This window comes from Gobius niger (assembly GCF_951799975.1).
Source record: "Gobius niger genome assembly, chromosome: 4".
In the NCBI taxonomy this organism is placed as follows: Eukaryota; Metazoa; Chordata; class Actinopteri; order Gobiiformes; family Gobiidae; genus Gobius; species Gobius niger.
The window spans coordinates 22,767,148-22,786,260 of NC_136855.1; the positions used below are offsets into that span (position 1 = coordinate 22,767,148).

The 19,113-nt window shown below is 43.6% G+C and overlaps 1 protein-coding gene across 1 annotated transcript in view; it reads left to right on the plus strand.

Annotated features, from left to right (window-relative positions):
- Positions 1-8,016: 8,016 nt before the first annotated feature.
- gse1b (Gse1 coiled-coil protein b) overlaps positions 8,017-19,113 on the plus strand; it is a 111,090-nt gene continuing 99,993 nt past the window's right edge. Inside the window, exon 1 of the mRNA XM_079554949.1 lies at positions 8,017-10,737. Coding sequence (XP_079411075.1) covers positions 8,296-10,737 — 2,442 coding nt within the window. The 5' untranslated portion in view covers positions 8,017-8,295. The remainder of the gene's footprint in view (positions 10,738-19,113) is intronic.

The following is a 19,113-nucleotide window of genomic DNA, read 5'->3' on the forward strand; positions in this document are numbered from 1 at the left end:
TCCTCTTGAACCTTGTTTATAAGCTGAGCATAATTACACGACTAAACGTTACATAACATTTAAATAAAAGGTCATTATAAAATATAACTAAATCTTAATTCTATCTAAATTTGATTAATATATGTATAAACTTGATGGGTGGAAACCTCATGCAAACTATAAAAATAACTAATTCAATTAAAGCATAAATAAAACGTATCAGACTAAAATGAATGAAGTCTAAACTTGCTGATAATTACCCTAAATGCAACCTGAAAAAGCCCAACGTAACACAGTTTGAAAACCACTGAATTATTTGTGCGACACATAATGAAAAAAGTAAGACGACAGATATGAACTACATGCAGTTGTTGTTTCGTGCCGCAAGATGGCAGCAGAGTTACAGAAGAAGACTGTGCAGAAAAAGCCCACTTTACAAGGAAATAAAACGTAACCTCATCCTCTGAGCCTTTGAGGGGTCTGGTGAAATAGCGCCCGTAAAAAGCTCTTGTTGGCTACTCCTACCTCTGCTGTCTTCAGGGGAGGGTTTGTGGAGACCGCGGCCTATTAACAACAGCCTGTGAAGGAGATGTGTTGAAGCAGGGCCAGCACGACTCTCAATCCGAAGAATGTGTTGGCACATGTGAAGGGCGCCACTGAAATGGAACTTTAATTCATTTACACAAAAAGCAGAACAATCGTAAAAACAGACCTCCAAGCCTAAGAGCTAACAGTTTAGGTAATAGCAGCTGGAACATTACTTCCTCTAACCTGACATTCAGCCGGTATGGTTTTATTTAGATTTATTCTGCATGTCAGGTGATGTTTGTGTGTCATTTTGAGCGTGCATGAGGCGTGTGAGGGACTCAGATGGCGGAGGTGAGATTGAATGGGTCTTTGATGTAGCTTGCCAGGTTTCCTGTTTGGACAGCAGCTGTTATGATAAACAAGCTGTCTAGTTGCCTCGTCAGATTCTCCAAGATGGCTCAGTGCCCCTCCTCATTTACTTTCTCCCTTTTTCTTCTCCCAAGACCGTGTTTACTGGGAGGAAAGTGAAAACAAAAGCCATGTCAGTATGTGCTGTCCAGTTGGGGCCAGACAAGACTTTCTAGAGGTTTCGCTCAGGATATTCTTTAGATTACGTGGTCTCCTCTGTGTGAAAAGCTGAGGAGACATACCCCCATTCCCATTGATGGAGTACAGTAAAATATAAATATGCATTTAAGTCAGCCTTGCAAAGGCTTTAAATCACGTCCATGTTCTGCAGCTGTGCAAGCCTTCACCAAGGCATTAACCTGTATCCCGAATTCCACAACTACACAATATCCATACATGCAAACACATCTACATTTTTTAAATTAAACTTTTGTACCGTTAAGGCGGACTAAAATGTCTTTGACTGGTCATTTGAATGTTGGCTAGGTCATTACTGATGTCCAAAATCTTACCAGCAATACTGCCGTTGTGACATTGTACTGGACAAAAACATATGGATTTGATTTTGACACCTTTAATACAGTAATAATGCAAGTTGATGACTATTTGATCTCGAGTTCAGGTTCTTTGTGATCAGATGAGAACGTCCAGGAAATAACTCAACACTAAATCCACTCTGCTTTATCCGTCAAAGGACTATCTCGTCTTGTAACATGATGTAATATCAGCTTTAGTTTTCATCCACTAATCTCTATTCTCCAGTCACCCATAAACCATTTGCAACAATTTCTTTATCAAGAATTCCTAACTGTCCCCTTTTGTCGGAAAGTGACCTTGCAGTGAACTCACAGTTGGCTTGTTGCTCAGTTGTGAGACATATGACCCAGCACAGCCCATTGAGTAAGTGTCCATCTCACACCTTTGGTTCTGCAGTGTGTACATGTGTATAAAAGGGCGTGAGAGGTGAAAATAAAGACCCTTTTACTCTGACCTGATCTGCAGCCAAATGGACCTGCACACCAACATTCATTATGACTTTAGGATGACTCGCACCTTTACACCTTAAAGATCTTAACTTTTAAGATAAGGCATGGCCTATGTGGAGTTTTATACTTCATATTTCATATTATTGGTACGTTACTCAAAGGTGGTCTCATGTTGTTCTCACTCTTTACTCCTGTTTGTGAAGTGCAATTAAATGAAAGGTAAAGGTAAAAGGTAAAGTATACATTTAAATAGAGAACTTTACATTTCTGATAAGTATTTATGAATTTGCCACAAAATAAATGCATAAAGTACTGTTTCTGCTCTGGATCTTTGGACCAGATGTGAGTTATCACGTTCCCTCTGTCTCCTTTTGCGCTCCACATCTCAGCATACATTGCAAATATGCACACCGCACTAAAGGCCCCCCTCAGGCATCAGTCACCATGCCAATTCATCATGAGGAGTTTGCACACAGGAGAGCAAATAGAGGGAAGAAGTGAGACCAGAGGTTGAGAAGAAAGGGACCAATGGCTGCTCCGTTTCCTGATTACAGTGATGGATGGTTGAGAAGATGCTGACTTTGAATCATACGTGTGAACTACATGCACCCCCTACTGTATAAAAGCGTGGAATCAATTTTGAAACTTTTGATTTGTTTGCTTCATGTTTTATAAATACATCCAGCCTTGAGTTTATCTGTTAGAACATTGCAAGGCCGTAGCTCATCATGCGGAGTTTGAGAAAAGAGAAGACCAGACACGAAAATAGCTGGAGGATTTCTGTTTGTCAAAAATAAGTGAAAACCATGAGGGAAACCGCAGCTCTGTCACAATCTAACAATGGAAAATCGAGTAAATGCTGCTTGGAAATAAAACAATGCCATGTGTCAGATGTAACCACAACTGGAGTACTGAGTTTCTTCAGAACAGGGATTCATGTTGGTAAAACATGTTTAATACCTATGAAGTGTGAAGGGCTTTTATCATACAATAGGTATTAAATAAGCCACAGTTGTGTTAGACGTTGAAGACTCAATTCAAATGATTTTTTGCTTTGACTACAAATTATAGATGCATCTAAGCTTGACAGTACTGTCAGATCATGTAAAAAAAAAAATCTGTTCATGGCATTTTTTCTCTTCTTCTTTTTTGTTTCCAAAAAGAATCTCCCTTTTCTTATGAGACCTTTCATCCACATAGAGAGGTTAAGGTCAGTACACGTTTAAAAGCTTTAGGTTGAAAAGCAGTGAAAAAGGTCATGGAAGAGGAGGTTTCCCTGCAGGCTGTGTGCTGGCCGTGTGCTCCTGTGCTGCTCGCGGCTGTGGCTGGCTAAATAAACACTCCTAATTGGCTGTGGAGCCCCACTAGTCTGGGGTTTCACTTGCTTTCATCCTCGGGAAGCTGTTGGGAAGCTGTGGGAGAGCTGAGAGGTGAGGCTGAGGCATCACCACACATATGTGCTCAATCAACAGGAACAGCACACACTCATGTGCCTTGGTTCAGGACTGGAAATTGATTAAATGCATGAGGTTTTCTTTTTATCGTGAGGAATAGTGATATCCCTTTCCCGTGGAACAATAATGTAGCCACTTGCTCAATGTGCCATGATTCTGATTCTGATTATTATTTGCCGTCACCATATTAAACAAGAACATGACCAGAGGTTGCCCACTGTCTGGATGCAAACTAACTAACTAACTAGCCTAAAGAGATCATCCGGATTGCTAAAGAAAACCATTGATACCTGGGGACTAAAGTTTAGGATCTACACCAGGTATAAATAGGCCGTATAATTCAGACTCTGAACTCAAATTAAAAGATTCTAAAGTTAGCCTTACAAAGCCTTACGAAATGTAATTTGTCTGACGTGCTCTTATTCCATCATTGTCCCATTGACAAAGCCTTATACTTAGATACCCTCTGGAAACAAATTGTCTCTTCAATTCCATTGTCACTTTCATTCCAACCAGGACCGGGCTTTTCTGTGTGGAGTTTGCATGTTCTCCCCGTGTCTGCATACTTCGATTTCTCCTATCACTAAAAACATGTACATGTCACGTCACGAGAAATTGCTGTTAGTTCTGGCACATGTGGATAGGTGCGGAGACTCCTATATTATTTTCGCGGAAAGAACTAATGCTCTATAGCTCTATGAAACACTGCCTCACACCCACAGACGTAAAGACAAAACAAAGGACTTTCTGAAGAACAGACTGGAATGGATTGCAGGAAAAAGGATTATTTCATAGTGGCAGCAATCACATTTTGCTGGGGCCTCTGCTCTGAAGATGTCACAGGAGCATTTCCCTGTGGCTGCGCTCACATCTAGAGCAGCACAAGAAGAGGAGAGGACCAAAGAGGCTGAGGGTACATTACTTCCCAAGACGGCAGGCAGCCAAAAACAACAGCCGACTCCAGTAGGTCGGCACAGGAAGGAGGAGAGGGGAGTTGTTGTAAGGAGTATGTGTGTGTGTGTGTGTGTGTGTGTGTCGGGGGGGGTTAAAGGCCTCATATGTGCGCCCTCATTCCTGTTTGTTGTTCACGAAGCCAGAGGGCCTTCAACTTGGCCGGCCCCGGGGGAGTCATTACACTGCATTCCTGTCCCATTATTCCAGGCAGATTTTCATGAGCAGCACCATCACAGGATTAGGATGACACTCTGATGTCCCACCCTGATGTAGTGTTGTGATACTCACTGTGACTGTAAAAATAAGTTGCCACGCATGAGTGAAAATAATATTTATGTAATTATTTGTAAAGCTTAAAGAAGTTATAGTGATGAGCACTGAAGTTGATTAAAATGTCCTATACAAATAAACTTGAATTGAAAATAAGTTATTTACATTACAAAAAATTAGTCCAATCCAAGTTACCAAACACTCAAAATACTAAACTGGGCCTTGCACTGTAATAATGATGAGACAGAGATATCATTGTCCTCTGCTTAAAACAGGTGTCACAGAAGTCAAGTGGACATGGAATCGCCCTCAGTTGGAATTTTAAGTTTGATTCCAAATGCATTCTTTCCTTCTTTCACTGGTCTCTGGTTGAGTTTCTGGTTGAGTTTTTCCAAATTTATATAGACGGGGATGGGGTGAGGAGTCAGGTTGAGAGGGGCTGGTTTGTGAGTGACAGGTACAGGTGAAAGTGGACCGGGTCAGACCTGGTTCACAGAACACACACAGGCTCCAGTCAGACTGTGGCTCGATGGGAGCCACGAGAGAGGTCAACCACAGCTGTGACACGCTGAACTTTAAGAGAAAGTGGATGATCCTGGTGCACCACAGTGAAGTACACAGACTGCAAACTGTACATTTTTAGACAAACGTTGGCCTCTGTGTTTGCAAAGTGAATTAACTGCATATTTTTGTGATCTTTATTTTTTAAACACAATAGAACCCAAAAGATTCACCAAAAAATATTCAAGTACGCTTCGTACTGATACCAGAGGTCAGAATGATCAGATGTTAAAGGAATAGACCACCGTTTTTCCATACTAACATATGTTCTTACCTGAGCTTAGACGAGTTGATGCATACCTGTCTGGTACCTCTTCTCCTCTATTGTAAGGTGTAAAAGGGGTACTGTATTGTAAGGCGTAATAACACCATAGGACCACTTCAACGTGCAGTGATATCTTCACTTCTATAGAATACTCTGCATGGAGGTCAAAGTGCTTCTTAGGTGTTATTACACCTTGCAATATAGTCCCCCTTTTTTATCTCTATGTCTAGAGGGATATTTCATGTTTTTTTACATAGGGCCTCATTTCCTAGTTATCCAGGTTATTCCATCAATGGATTTCTTCTTCGCAGATGGCACGGGCATATTCCAAGATGACAAGGATTCTTCAGGCTCACATTGTGAAAGAGCATGACACATCATTTTCAGACATGGACTGGCCACACAGAGTCCGGATCTTCACCCCACTGAAAATCTTGTGGATGGGCTAGAGAAGGCTTTGCACAGTGGCCACACTCTCCCATCATCAATACAAGATGGATCTTTTGATATTGCAGAGGCTTATTGAAACACAGCCACAGCGAATGCGTATTATTAATTAATTATCTGGTTTCTCTCCCTACCTCCCAAAACATTCTGGTCATGTGGGTTCAGTCGCAGTGGCTCTGGGCTAACCCAACACCTGAACGCAATTTCGTTGTACAATGACAAATAAAGCACTTGCTTACTTACTTAAGCTAAAAGCAGTCCAACTAAATTTATTTTCGATCAGGCAGTGTATTTCCCCACAGATTGTTGCCGATTTAAGCTCTGAATAAACTAGAAAGCAGAAGTCATAACAAATACTGAAAACTGCTCACAAAATGGTTCTGCGGCCCACTTTTGGGTCCCAATTCCACTAGAAGAAAACTACTGCTATAGACCACACTGTCGGCCACTTTCATTCTCAATAAAGTTTCCAGTGAGTGTAGGTATACTAAGAGCTGTGGGGGGAAAGAACTGAATGAACTGTGGCCCAGTCTACAGTGGAGGCGCTTGATGTGTTGGTTTTTCCTTTTTTAGAGGAAACACATTCCTCTGTTGCACCTCTGACCTTGGAAAGAGAGAAGGGATCCTGCTGAAATAAATGAATAAATAAACACGGAGAAAGCCCAGGCTCTTCCCTAGAGGTTACACTTTCTCTCGCCGCTCAAGCTCTGTGTGTGGTGTCTGTGTGGGAGAGACGAAACACTCCTCAACTCTTGGAAACATTTGTAAATAAACACCTATTTTCCAGACAGAGAAGCAGAACATAATGTAGTTTATGTGATAATATTGAGACAACATGGGATTTTTCTGTGCTGGTTCAACAAATTTGTACACAGAGCTCTTTTATAAATCCTTATTGTAGACTTAAGACTCACTGGGCTGTGACAATTGGCTTGTTTTACTTCCTGTGTCATTTTCCACCCATGGCATTGACACCGTTCTTCCGGAGCAGCAGGATGCAGGGCAGCGCCTGGCACGTAATGCCAATGTTATTTCTGGCATCAAAGGTGTCTGACCTGTCTCAACAATGGACATGATGGATTACAAAAAGAAAAAAAAAGAAAGGTGAATTGGACAAAATAAACTTTTTCAGATTGCATTACATTTCAGATAATTACAAATAGCAGTACTGATGACATGTTCTAAAAGTAATTCAAATCCCTTAAGCTCTTTATTACACCCCAACGCAGCCTGTGAAAGAATTTAGCCAAAATCAGTAATCCGCCTGATGTTTGTCACATGACCTGGAAGGCAGGTGCTTTTGACAAACCAGAACACATTAGTGTAGTGTGCTCCATCTGCCCCGTCAGCATCTCTCAAATGGCTGGAGGCTCTACAATACCCAACAAGAAGATTTAATTCAAATCACTCTTACTATGGACCCCTCCCCTCTGCATCTCAGTGTCCACACATGTCCACATGGTCAGGCCATTTCAAAAACTGATGTTAGACCATGAAACAATCACAGTAGGACCTAAGAAATTACATATACAAAGTGACTTTGTCACAAAGATGTACTCACAAAACAACAACTCTTAAGGCTGGACAGAATTGCATGGTCACAAAATTGCAGTCACCACTATTTTACACTGTGGGGCACTGTTGCAAACCTATGCACACCATGTTCTCTCTTTGAGACTAGAATTAAATGAATAATAAGTCTAGTCTATTGTTAAAAAGATGTAGGCTATAATGAAAAAAAAAATGCTACAAAATGGATAAATATAGCTAATACGTGTAAACTTTACTGTCTCTTAAATCTGATCATTTAATACATTTTACTTATTCTAGTGTTTGTAAAACTTCCTTGACAGCCATATAAAAACACACCATATTGACTTTAAAGATAAGAGAAGCGTATTGATGATTACTGTCTTGGTTAAAGTCTTCCTCACCGGCTCCTCCAAAGCAAGTTTTTCCTTTTTTATAGTAATGGTTGCGCTTAGTAACCACAGATCCCATTTTAAAATCTATAAATGTCTGTTTTATTCCCACAGGTGCGCAATGGTGTAGCCTATAGGTGTTGCCTTATGGTGGGCCCACTGAATCTGGACAGCCAAGGGGACAGTGGGTGGGGGTTGCCTTTGGGGTGCCGAAGCGGGTCTCATGAATCAGGGATGGCGCTGTGTACAGTGTGAGCGAGTGGAGCAGCCCAAGTTAGCAGAGTGCAGCAAGGAAAGTTTGCTGCAGCGAAAACTTCAAAAATGCATGGGAATTCTCTGCACACACGGACTATAGACTTCAAACAGCAAGCGGCGTTGAAACTTTTATCCTGTGTCCTTGAAAGATAACGGTTCGCTGCCTGCGCTTCAACATCAACTGTTTCAGTGAGTAACTCTGAGTGAAACTTTTGGTTTCCCACCCCAAAGATAAGCAGAGCTCATAAAGATGACTTAGCTGGTGAATGTATGTAGCCAAGTTCCGGGTGTTCAAAAACATGAACTCTCCCGGTGACAGGGATCTGGGACCCTTATCTCGAAAACACCGTCTCATGGCTGCTGCTCTGCCCGGCGAAGAAAGCCCACTAGCCGGCAACCCCTCCAGGTCTGATCGCAACGGATTAGGGAGACTGGTCCATTGTTTTATATGTGGCAGCGGCGTGACACCGGGGAAGGAATTACTTTTACACGTAACCTACCACAAGGAGAGGGTTCCCTTCTTTCCATTTCTACAAAATCAAGAACCAGCGCCGGGTGCGCGTGAAGTGAGCCCAGATGGACACGCGCTGGTGTGCGCTGTGTGCCACTGCTTTTTGTCAGAGCAGTGGAATTCATTTGAACGGAGCAGGACACCTATTGAGAAACGTATGTACTGGTTAAAGCGTCCGTACCAATGTGACTCTCGGAGGGTGCCACAGGAGTGGAACATGTCTTATGATGTGGAGAGAAGGATCGGCGTGGGCAGCCAAAACTACGACGGAGGCGCAGAGTCGGACTTCTCATCCTTTTCTGAATCAGACCAAGAGATGGATTTTGTCGAGAGAGCTGGTAGAGACAAGTATTTGAGACCGGCTGGCAAAAGTGTACGAGAAACCAACAGGAAAAATAATGTCATCAGTGTTAAAAACAGCCCTGATTCACAGCGGTACCCTGTGGGTGTTTATAGGACATCTCCAAAAGCAGACAGCGCTCTGGCAGGGAAACGGGCGGCAAAGATTTTGAATAATACCTGTCAATCACAGCAATCCCCTGCGAAGTCCCGGGAGAGATTCCCTATAGAGCAATGCCATCTTGACAGTCGCCTCTCTGACACACCTGTCCAAGACAACCGGGTCATAATACGCAACAGGCGATGGCTGGAGGAGGGTCATGTCAAACACGTGGAGCCTCGTCAGATAGAGAGCAACTGTCCTTCAAACAGGGATGCGAGGCTGCTGTTCGGGGGAGAAGACAAGAATTACCCTGGGGCTGTCACCACTAAAGGTGCCAAGAGGAAAAACACTCCTGGCAGCTCTGATGAGGATGAGATAAACATTACAAGCGATGATGAACGAATGTTTGAACGCACAAGAACTTCAAGTAGACATCAAAGACGACCAGACAGAAATGTGTCACCAACCAAGTCCACTCAGGGTGTAGATGAGTATGCCTGTTATATCTGTGGTGAAAAGCTCAGACACGACAGTCATTTTATAGTGAGTGTTCAGAAACAGGAGAAAGCCCAGAGTGAGCCCTTCTTCCCCTTTCTGTGGCTGCACTCTCCTCCTCAGGGTGCGGTGCCCATCAGTCCAGCAGGTACCACTCTGGTGTGCGGCCGATGCCACTCCTCACTCATGCAGCAGTGGCAAAGCTTCCAGCTCGCTGACGTGCCTGTTCTACAGCGACTTTATGTTGTCCCTCTTAACCCATCCACTCCCTCATCCCATCCTCCTCCTTCACAGAACCCCCCTGACCCAGTGGAGCACTCCGGTGAACATGAGGTGTGCTTTCTATGTGGTCAGGGGTGCGCTCTGGACATGAGAGTGGTGTACACACAAGCTGGTGTCAGTAAATCACGTGGTGCTATGTATTTCCCTTTTATCAACCTGTTACCCTGTCCCCCTAATGCCCAAGGTGTGAGTAGTGGACGCGTGCACTGTTGCCCCGTTTGCCACCGGATACTTGAAGAAATCTGGAATGCTTACAGACTAACCTTGAGCGAGGATCTTATCACTTCTGTGTCCTCCTTTTTGACTAGATATCATTCTTCTGTGGCAATAGATGGGGTCACATCCTCCCAGTCGCATCACAATAGCGTCCTCTCCCATGTGAGCAGTTCCTTGTGTGTCTGTTACATCTGTGGTGCTGAGCTCTCCTCTGGACATGAGAACCAGCTGCATGTCAATCCACCTGGACGCTGCGGAGAAAGAGAGCCATTCTTTCCTTTCCTAACGGTGCACCCACCTGCCCCACGCGCCAAACCCATAGACTCTACAGGCCTAGTGTCCGCGTGTGCCCTCTGCTATCACGACCTGCACGCTCAGTGGGGCAAATACGAGAGCAAGGGGTCACATTCTGTCGCTAACATATGCAGTGGTACTACCCCCCAGTTGCCCAGCTCCCCGTGGGCACGCCAGTACAACTGTGAGGCCTTTGTATGCTTCTTTTGCAGGCAGGAGCAGCGCAGGCAGGGCAGGTTGTGTGCCGTGACCATGGCCAGGCTGCCGGTGTTTCTGTACGCCCCTCGGAGCGCACACATGCTCCTGGTGGACGACGGCAGAAGGCTGGTCATCGGAGCGTGCGTGGACTGTAGGACCATGGTGCAGGTGGGACACAGTGCCCAGCTGGACACAGAGAGACACACGGCCCCAGGTGCTGAGAAGAAAGAGACACATGCGCAGCCAGTAGCTCCTCAGCCAAAGCAGAAGGTAAGATCAAATCACACCAAAGCAACGTGTATTTCAGGTCAACATATGAAAACAATATAATACATAATACTGTTTAAAATGTATTTATGGTAAAATCCAAAAACAAAAAACATAAAGGCTGCTAGTTTGCCTCAGAATTGCAGTGCATTACCAGTCTACAGTTCATGGGCTCACACGGGTGGTCCTATCATACTTCACGTAATTGTTTTTTTCAACTATGTGTTTTTCCGAAGTTTTCAGACAGATACAAGCAAATACTTTTTCCAGATGATCTTGATCGGCAAGGACAGCAGTGCCGGCTGTAGGTCCAAGTGTTATGCGTGGCGGCAGGTAGTCGTATGAGCTTGGTGACATGTTAATGGAGACCTGAGGAACGTTTTAACAACTCGAGGGCCTTGTGAAAAGCTTTCTCATACATGCGCAGCAAGAGTGACTGGCCAACCATAGAACATACTATAAAACATCTGTCCATGCTCTTTGCTTTCAGTCAGATCTGTCAGAATCAGTTTCAACAAAAGATTCTTTCTTGTTCTGGATAGCAATACATAGAAAATGGCATTGTGTGTTTTTTTGTTTTGATTCTTTATTTAGCCGGGTCGGTTGATTTAGAGAGAAGACCGCCTATGCTTGTACATTTTGTTTCCTTTTTTACCTCAGTGGAAGCAGTTGTTTATTTGTCTGGATTTTGTTTTAAAAGATGAGCTAAAAGAGCCATCCGCCTGTTATAGCATCTCCTGCAGCTTTGGAGGGCTAGTCCAGTGGGATCATATGGACACTTATACAGGACAGCTACGCAAGATCGCTTTGGCCTGAGGTGACAGCCAGTTTTGGTGTAAGCGAGCCAGTGACCTCATGGTTGTTAAAGTGCCAGGGGGATTGTTGCAGCAGAGATGAGGGAGGGGGGGGGTTAGATGTTAGCAGGCTGCAAGCAACAGGTGTCTTGTCCCTCAGTGTCATGCTATATGTTCAAGAGAGTCTGGCAATTCTGCTGAGAGGGGTTTCACTCAGAGCTGTTCATTTGCCTCTCTATTATAAAGGCTTTAGCGCTTGAATTTCTGAACAGATGAGTGTCCACTTTTTGTGCTCAATCTTTCCCAAAACGATCCCAGTCAAACTTGTTGCATTTATCTAAACCTTTCATGTGCTGGCCTTTCTGCGAAATCAGAGCGCATTGCGTTTCTTCTAAAATCCTTATGTATTTAAGGGGCTTAGTATCAAAGCCGCTTCATTTTAGGAATTTCAGCTTTAATCGCTCTTTTCCCCTAACACACTATTTCATTCTTGACCAAATCTGACTTGAGTTTAAATCCAGATAATCCAGGGCTTTTTCATATACGGATACAAAAAGATATCATGTAGGTGTTCAATGTCATCTGGCATGTGTGATAAATGTAGGTTCAGGTTGTGGTGTTGTCACTGGTTGGCAAAAATCGAAGGATTATGTAATAATATGTAATAATAAGAAAGTGGAATAGCAGTTCTGAGTGTGTCGAAGTCTGCAGCTATTCCCTGTGAACATACTTTAATTCAGTTCAAACTCAGCAAAGCATGTTTTTATTCAGTCACATATGTAATAGAGAGAGAAAAACACAGTGTGCAGTTTGGTCTGTCTGTATGGCTCTTTTTATACTTACTTTCACAAGATTTGAGTTTTCAGATCAGTGTTTCTCAAACTGTGGTATGTGGATCTTGGGTGTCTTCAGGTGGTACTCAGGGTCATCTGCAATTTCAAAGTTATTCATTTTTATTAGAGTAGTTAGTTTTAAAGTTTGGTGTTTTTCTTGTTTAGATGGTTTAAACCTTGCACCCATTTTATCATTTAGTCCCATGTAGGTCTACTTTAAACTCATGTGTACACCTGGTTTAGTCGCAATTTGGTCTTGACCTAGGCCTGATCATACTTGGAAAGTCAAATATTTTAGGACGTGGTACTTGCTGTGAAAAGTTTGAGAATCACCGGTGTAGATCGTGTATTGTGTATGCTAGTACACAATTATTAGCATTAGAACACAATGAAAAAATAAAGAACCAAAGTGAAATGAAAAAGATTCAAATTAATGTTATTGCTTTCAATAAAAATAGTTTTGTTTTTACTCTTTTTTTCTTACTTTATTGAAGCCTGTCACAAAATGACAAACACTACCCAAATCCTGTATGTTTATAAAGAATACCGTTTTTAACTTCTTTGCAAATCTTTGGTGTCAGAACAAGACAACAGTGCAAGACATGTCACAGTCAGTTCATGTTGGTGTTTAGCACCAACGCAAACCTGTCATGGAAAATATATTTTTCATCCTTAAATTTAACATTTGTTTCTTTCTAACTTTGAAGTAAATAGTATAAGGTAGGAGAAGGCTATTACAACTCGATATGATGCATATAACGTGCATTTTGACAGCAGCAGTGGATGTGAAAGTGTAGGGATGTGATGCTATAAAAGGCCATAGCCTGGAGTCTGTGTTTTACAGTAAAGCAGGTTTGACTGTGGTAATTACAGAGGGCTGAAGTGAGCTCTCTGACATAACAGGCGTTCAGCCACGGTTAGGTTTCCTAATGCTTGCATTGAGAGTGTGCTCATCAGCCTCTGTAGAACAGCTGTGTGTGTGCAGGTGGTGGCCCAGCGCAGGCCCAGGTGCTGCGTTCTGTCCACTGCAGCTGTAAGTCTGTGTGCACCTGGACACAGCTGCAACCTGTGGCAGCACAGTAGCTGAGAGCAGATCTGTTTCCTTGCCAAACTTTAACATGGAACTCATGTTTTCCTTGACTGGATATTATTCACTTGCCTTATGCAATACCTGTTGTTGTTTTTCTTTGTTGTTTCTAAAGCCCTGTAAAATGGCATGTGTTGCTTGGTCTGAACATTGGGTCATTCCGGTAGGTCTGAAGCAAGTTGAATGCATTAAAAGTGTCTACTAGGCTTTGTGTTGCTCATAGAAATGCCCTGGCTCCAAACAACCAGCCTTTAGTTTCTTCTGGTTCTTGTTTTTCTGTCAACCAGAGGAGAGATAGTGATTAACATTGACCATCTCCTAGGAGCTTATTTTGGCTGAGGAAGAATTCTCTCCTTGGATTTCAACTTAGCCCCTTAAGCACGCCTAAGTCCTGGCCATGACCATCCCTCTCCTTTTCTCGAATGCCGTACATCCACCTGGCCCCTCACATTCCCAGCTTGTCCTGCCAGCACTTGGACAGCTGGGAACATTGAGCCTTTGAGCCCCCCCCCACCCCCCAACCACCAGTTAGAGACGCTGATACTATCGGAGGAATGCAGCTGTACAGTAGCATGGGCACATATAGCATTATGTGTTGTTGTTACATTTTACTATAGGCTGCTTGGGTTGACCACACATGTAGGGCACCTGTGTACCGGCTGAAGCCTCTTACCTGCTGAAAGCTGTTTCCATGTAGATGTTATGCTATTGATTAACATTTGACCTTTTAGCCTGAGTGCCTTAACCTCAGTAACAGATGTGCTCTTGCCTGCTTTACATGGGAGCAATTCATTTCAATGCAAGCTAAAGTAAGGTCTTTCACTAATTGTAAAAGCAATACTCCAAATGATTCAAACATTTTCAATAAAAAGGAATGATAATTGTGAACAGTTTGTGAACAGAATCAGTGTTTCCCCTTCGGAGAAATGACCAACCTATGAGTCAGATGTACTGTTACATTTTCTCCATCTGTGTGGCAAATAGTTACCACGCATACTTTCCCAAGGCCTATCATTATTTATTTGTTACTCTTGCCTTTCCCTTTCATGTCGGCCAAAGGCACTGGTGAAATGTTCCTGACATTGATTTTATGTGACCTTCATGTCATGTGAATTGTCTAAGATCTAATCCAGAAGAAGAATCCCAATTTAAACCCTGCCAACTTGGTCAGGGCAATTTTTCATTTTTATTGAGAGGTAGTTGTATGACTGTGTTTTGCAAAAGTTTAAAGGTAACAAAATATAGTCTCAAGAATTCAGAGAGAGTTAACACATAGAGACAGTGCATTGCAAAGTTTGTATTCTCTTTCTAACAGAAGTGTTAAAATAACACTTGGTGATAGGTTAGGTATCACAGGTCAGCTCTCTCTGCTCATGTCCTCTTCCAATCATTTACTGCTCCTCTCATGCCCCTCGTTTTTCATGCTCCCCTGTGGTTTTAGGGGGCCACATGTTGCTGGCCTCTCTTGGTGGTGTGAGCCCCATGGCAGGACCTGGCTCCAGGCTGACGCGTAGCTCAGGGTGCGTGAGCGTGCACGAATGGATGCAAAAGTGCCTGTAATGTGTGTCCGCGTGCCTCTGAGTGATCGTGAATGTGTGTGTATGAGGAGGCTAGCACAGTAACCCGATAGTGGCGCGGCGGAGCAGTACAGAGCAGAGCAGTGCTATGATTTATCCCGTGGGCCCAGCAGATGGCTGCAACAGGAGTTTGTTTAAGTTTGCTTCAGAGCCGGGCAAGCAGCCAGGAGCACAGAGAGGGCTTGCCAGAAAAATGTTCACTGACTCTGGATGCCTAACCACAGTGCTCCCCCAACCCTTCCCCTTAACTCCTCACAGCCCCCTTCAGTCCAACACACATAAAAACACATGGACGTGCACGCACACATGCTCTTGCAGACTTTCTGTCGCTACTCTTCTTTTACCCCTCTCTAATTTCTTTCTTTTCCTCCCATCTGCTTCACACACATGCTCAAATACATATGGACAAACACACACATCAGTCTTGTGCATGCGTCTAAGTTCTGCTGGCAGCATCCCCAGTGCAGACATGAGCCCACATCTCAGGGGGGGGATCACAGCCTACAGAACTGTCCCTTTGGGTTGGGTGTCCTCTGAACACAACCATATGAGCAATACAACACATCAGAAACGCACAAAGGAAAAAAAGAAGGGAAAAACAAAATCACACATTCTGCTCTCAGTGCACTTCTGTGTTTAATATTGTACATTTTTGGAAAAGTTTTTCAGAAGTGAAATTGTCCAGGCAGACCAAACAATTCATATAAGTGTCATTTTTATTTCTGTTAGTCTGACAAAACATATTGGCTATAGATTTGTTGTATGATAGTTCATTGTAAGATCACCTTGACACTTCCTATCTGATATACCTATGGTACTGATTGTAATCAGTAACATGCTCTGTGTATGTAAGTGTCACAGAGCAGATGTTTTTTGGTGAGTAGACTGTTGTCCACCTGTTGCTCGCCTGAGGACAGCGGTAAATGGAGTGAATTATACAAAGCAGAGCGGCAGACAGACTGACGCTGGCCGAGGAGTGATCAGGCGCTGTTTGACTTTCTTCAATGTGGAACATGTGTCCTTGGTCTGGTGGAGTGAGTGAGGCTCTGGACAGACTCCTGCTCAGCACAGCTCCACAGGTGTCAGCTCTGTTCCTGTGCTGGAGAGTTCGAGAGAAGAGCTGCTGTGTTCACAAACATGTGTTAGTGTTTTATACAGCAGAGTCTCCGTACAGATCAAAGTACCTTGTTGCTCGCTTTCTCTTGGCTTTGTCAGTGCACTTTTATGGTGTGTTGCTGAGGTGGTCAGCAGTGCAAACCACTACTGGTCCTGCTGAAACTCTCTGATAGTCTGTTAACCTGGGTGAGAGCCCATCTTTACAAGCACCCATACATCAGCTCTAACCTGTGTAGCCGTGGGAACAGACTGCACAGCCGGTCTGCTGCTGGATGATAAGGCCCCTGACCTCTGACCTTCAGCGACCTGCATCCAGGTCATCTCATATTACACCCAACCACACGTTTATAATGCAGTGTCTACACTAACACTAATGATTGCCTTGTCTTATAGCATAACATGTTTTTTAAGGCAACTGTAGAATTGTGGTTGTTGTTGTTGTTGTTGTTGTTGTTGTTGTTGTTGTTACTATTTATATATTAATTATGCTTTTAGTTCAAGATACAAATTCAAGAATATTTTTGATTTTCCTGGCCTGGACAGATTTAAAAATGATTTAAAATTATATGCATGATAGATTTCCCTTTCAGTGTACCAAAGGTCTGTGGCATTTTCTTCTTTGTCTCTAAAAAAAAACTCCTGTGCTTCACTATTTCTTGTTGTTATTAAATTAAATGATTCATTGTTTTATTGACTAATGGATTATGAGAGTTTAATGTATGTGGTTGAAAGTCATCAGTGGTGTAATGCCCCCAGCATGAGCACAGCACAAAGCATGAGCAGTCAGCTTGTGTGTGTGTGTGCGTGCTGTGAGTCAGTGTGCTCCCAGCACAGATGTTCTGAGAGGCTGCACTCCTCACTCTCCGACAGAAAAAAGGGAAGTGTCTAATAAAAGGCGGGTGTGTGAGAGCGAGTGAGTCACACACACACACGCACCACCCGAGAGAGAGTGAGAGCGAGGCAGGAAGCAGGGAGGGAGGCTGTGCCAAGCTGGAGCTGAATTCCTGCCAAGAGTCTACTTGTTTGCTCGTCTGGCTGGAGCCAGAGGCTGACCTTATTAGCTTGGAGGGCAGCCGTCTTATTAAAACACATCTGGCGCTCAGGGAGCCCAAATAGTCCTCATATTGTCTTCCTGCTTGCTCCTGACCTTGCGTTACCTAGCAGGAATGCTGACAAGGGCTTCACGCATCTGTTGAGAGTTTCAGCGGGGTCCCCGTGCCCCCTCCCTCCTCCCAGCCATGCTGTCTTTACTGGCGCCTGCACGGTAGCTCAGTGGGACCTGTTTTTCTTCCTCCTCCTTTTTCCCTTTTCCCTCCCACCCTCTCCACAGCCGACCCCACAACACTCACACCGCTCTCAGGCACTGTGCCCCCCCATGCCCCCCATGGAGACACTTTTTTTTCTGCCAGGTTCCAGTGTTGATACAATTATTCCTGTGTGCATTTGTTTTATGAGGGCTGTAACCTGGCTCTGTTTAAAGAGCTCTTTGCTGCGTATTTTAAAGTGTGAATGGTGCTGCGTCCTGGGGCTGCTGCCTGATCTTTATTGTATGTTAAGTAAGGCTGTTTTATTACACATACAGCTCCTTACATTTAGGACTAGTTGGCAGGAACATATGGCCATCACTGACAAACTGCAGACTGCATTTTCTTCATAAAAATACTGACAGCAATGGCTTTTGTGTTGTTTCTTTTCCTTAGCAAAGGTCTGTTCAGTTGTTCCTAGATTTAATATTAAACAAGTTTATTTAGTATATGGAAATATGTATGTGATAGCTAAATACTTACATATCGGGCTATGGAGTAGACTGTATAATTGAAAAGAATGAACATTACTAAATCTAACATTACTAAACACGTGAAGTTGAAAGTTTGACTCTACACAGATTTAAACCCAGTGACCTTGAACTGAATCACTACCTTTAATGGTCATGCCCTGTAAATTTTACATCGATGAAGTGGACACTTGTATTGAGAATGATTGAGATTAAAAAAATAGAAGTGACTAACATTTGTATTGCGCTTAGGTTGACCAGCTTGTTGAGACGTTATACTATAGTCATTATTCATTCCCTCCACACCTGGTGGCGTTGCACTACTGTTGTAGTCATAGCTGCCTCAGGGTAGAGGCTAATGGGAGCAACGCTGCCATGTCTGCGCTATTAACCCTTCCAACCAACTCACCCGTAGTGTGTTTCATGTCTTTAAATGTGCTACAAGTGTCCATGATGCCATCAAAGAAAACGCTGCAGAGTGGGAGCTCGTTGACCGGACAGACCCTGTATCCTCTGGGGGGGATTCCTGACATTCCTCCACTTCCCTGCTTACTACAAAAAGACCCACTCCCAAAGCACGTCACCTCTACATACAATTACAGTAAACCCCTCCAACAGCACTGTGCTCCTTAATGTATCAAGTACAGTTTAATTTTAAACAAATGAATTTCTACTGTGTGACATTAAGTATAAACAGAATATATGACTTTTTGAGTGTTGAGTGTGCTGAGGGGAAGTGTGTCACGTTAATGCATTACTCACTAAATAGCTGTGCGTTTTACATTGGGACAGTATGAGCAGAAAACCTTCAGTGAAGTGTGATTTAGCATTTGCACATTTTCACCCCAATCATTATTCCAAACCCTTGTAAGGCATGGTAGCTGTGTGTTAAGTGCAAATTGATTATACCTGTGTTGCTTTACAAGACATTAGCTTGTGCAGTTCTCAGGCTGGGAACAGCTGTTCAGAGCAGCCCCGGCCACACACACATGGCTCTGATTAGCACTTGCCCTCCCCACTCACCTCCCTCCCTTTTCAGCGGGGGCCGCGGCACGCTGGCGGCACCGATCATTTGGATGACTCGTCTGCGTCTGCCAGAAGTACAAGCATGCGAGTACACTGCGCACATACATACAGAGACCACTGTGTCTTGCCAATTCTCCAAGCACTCAACGCTCCCATGCCTTCATCTGAGCAC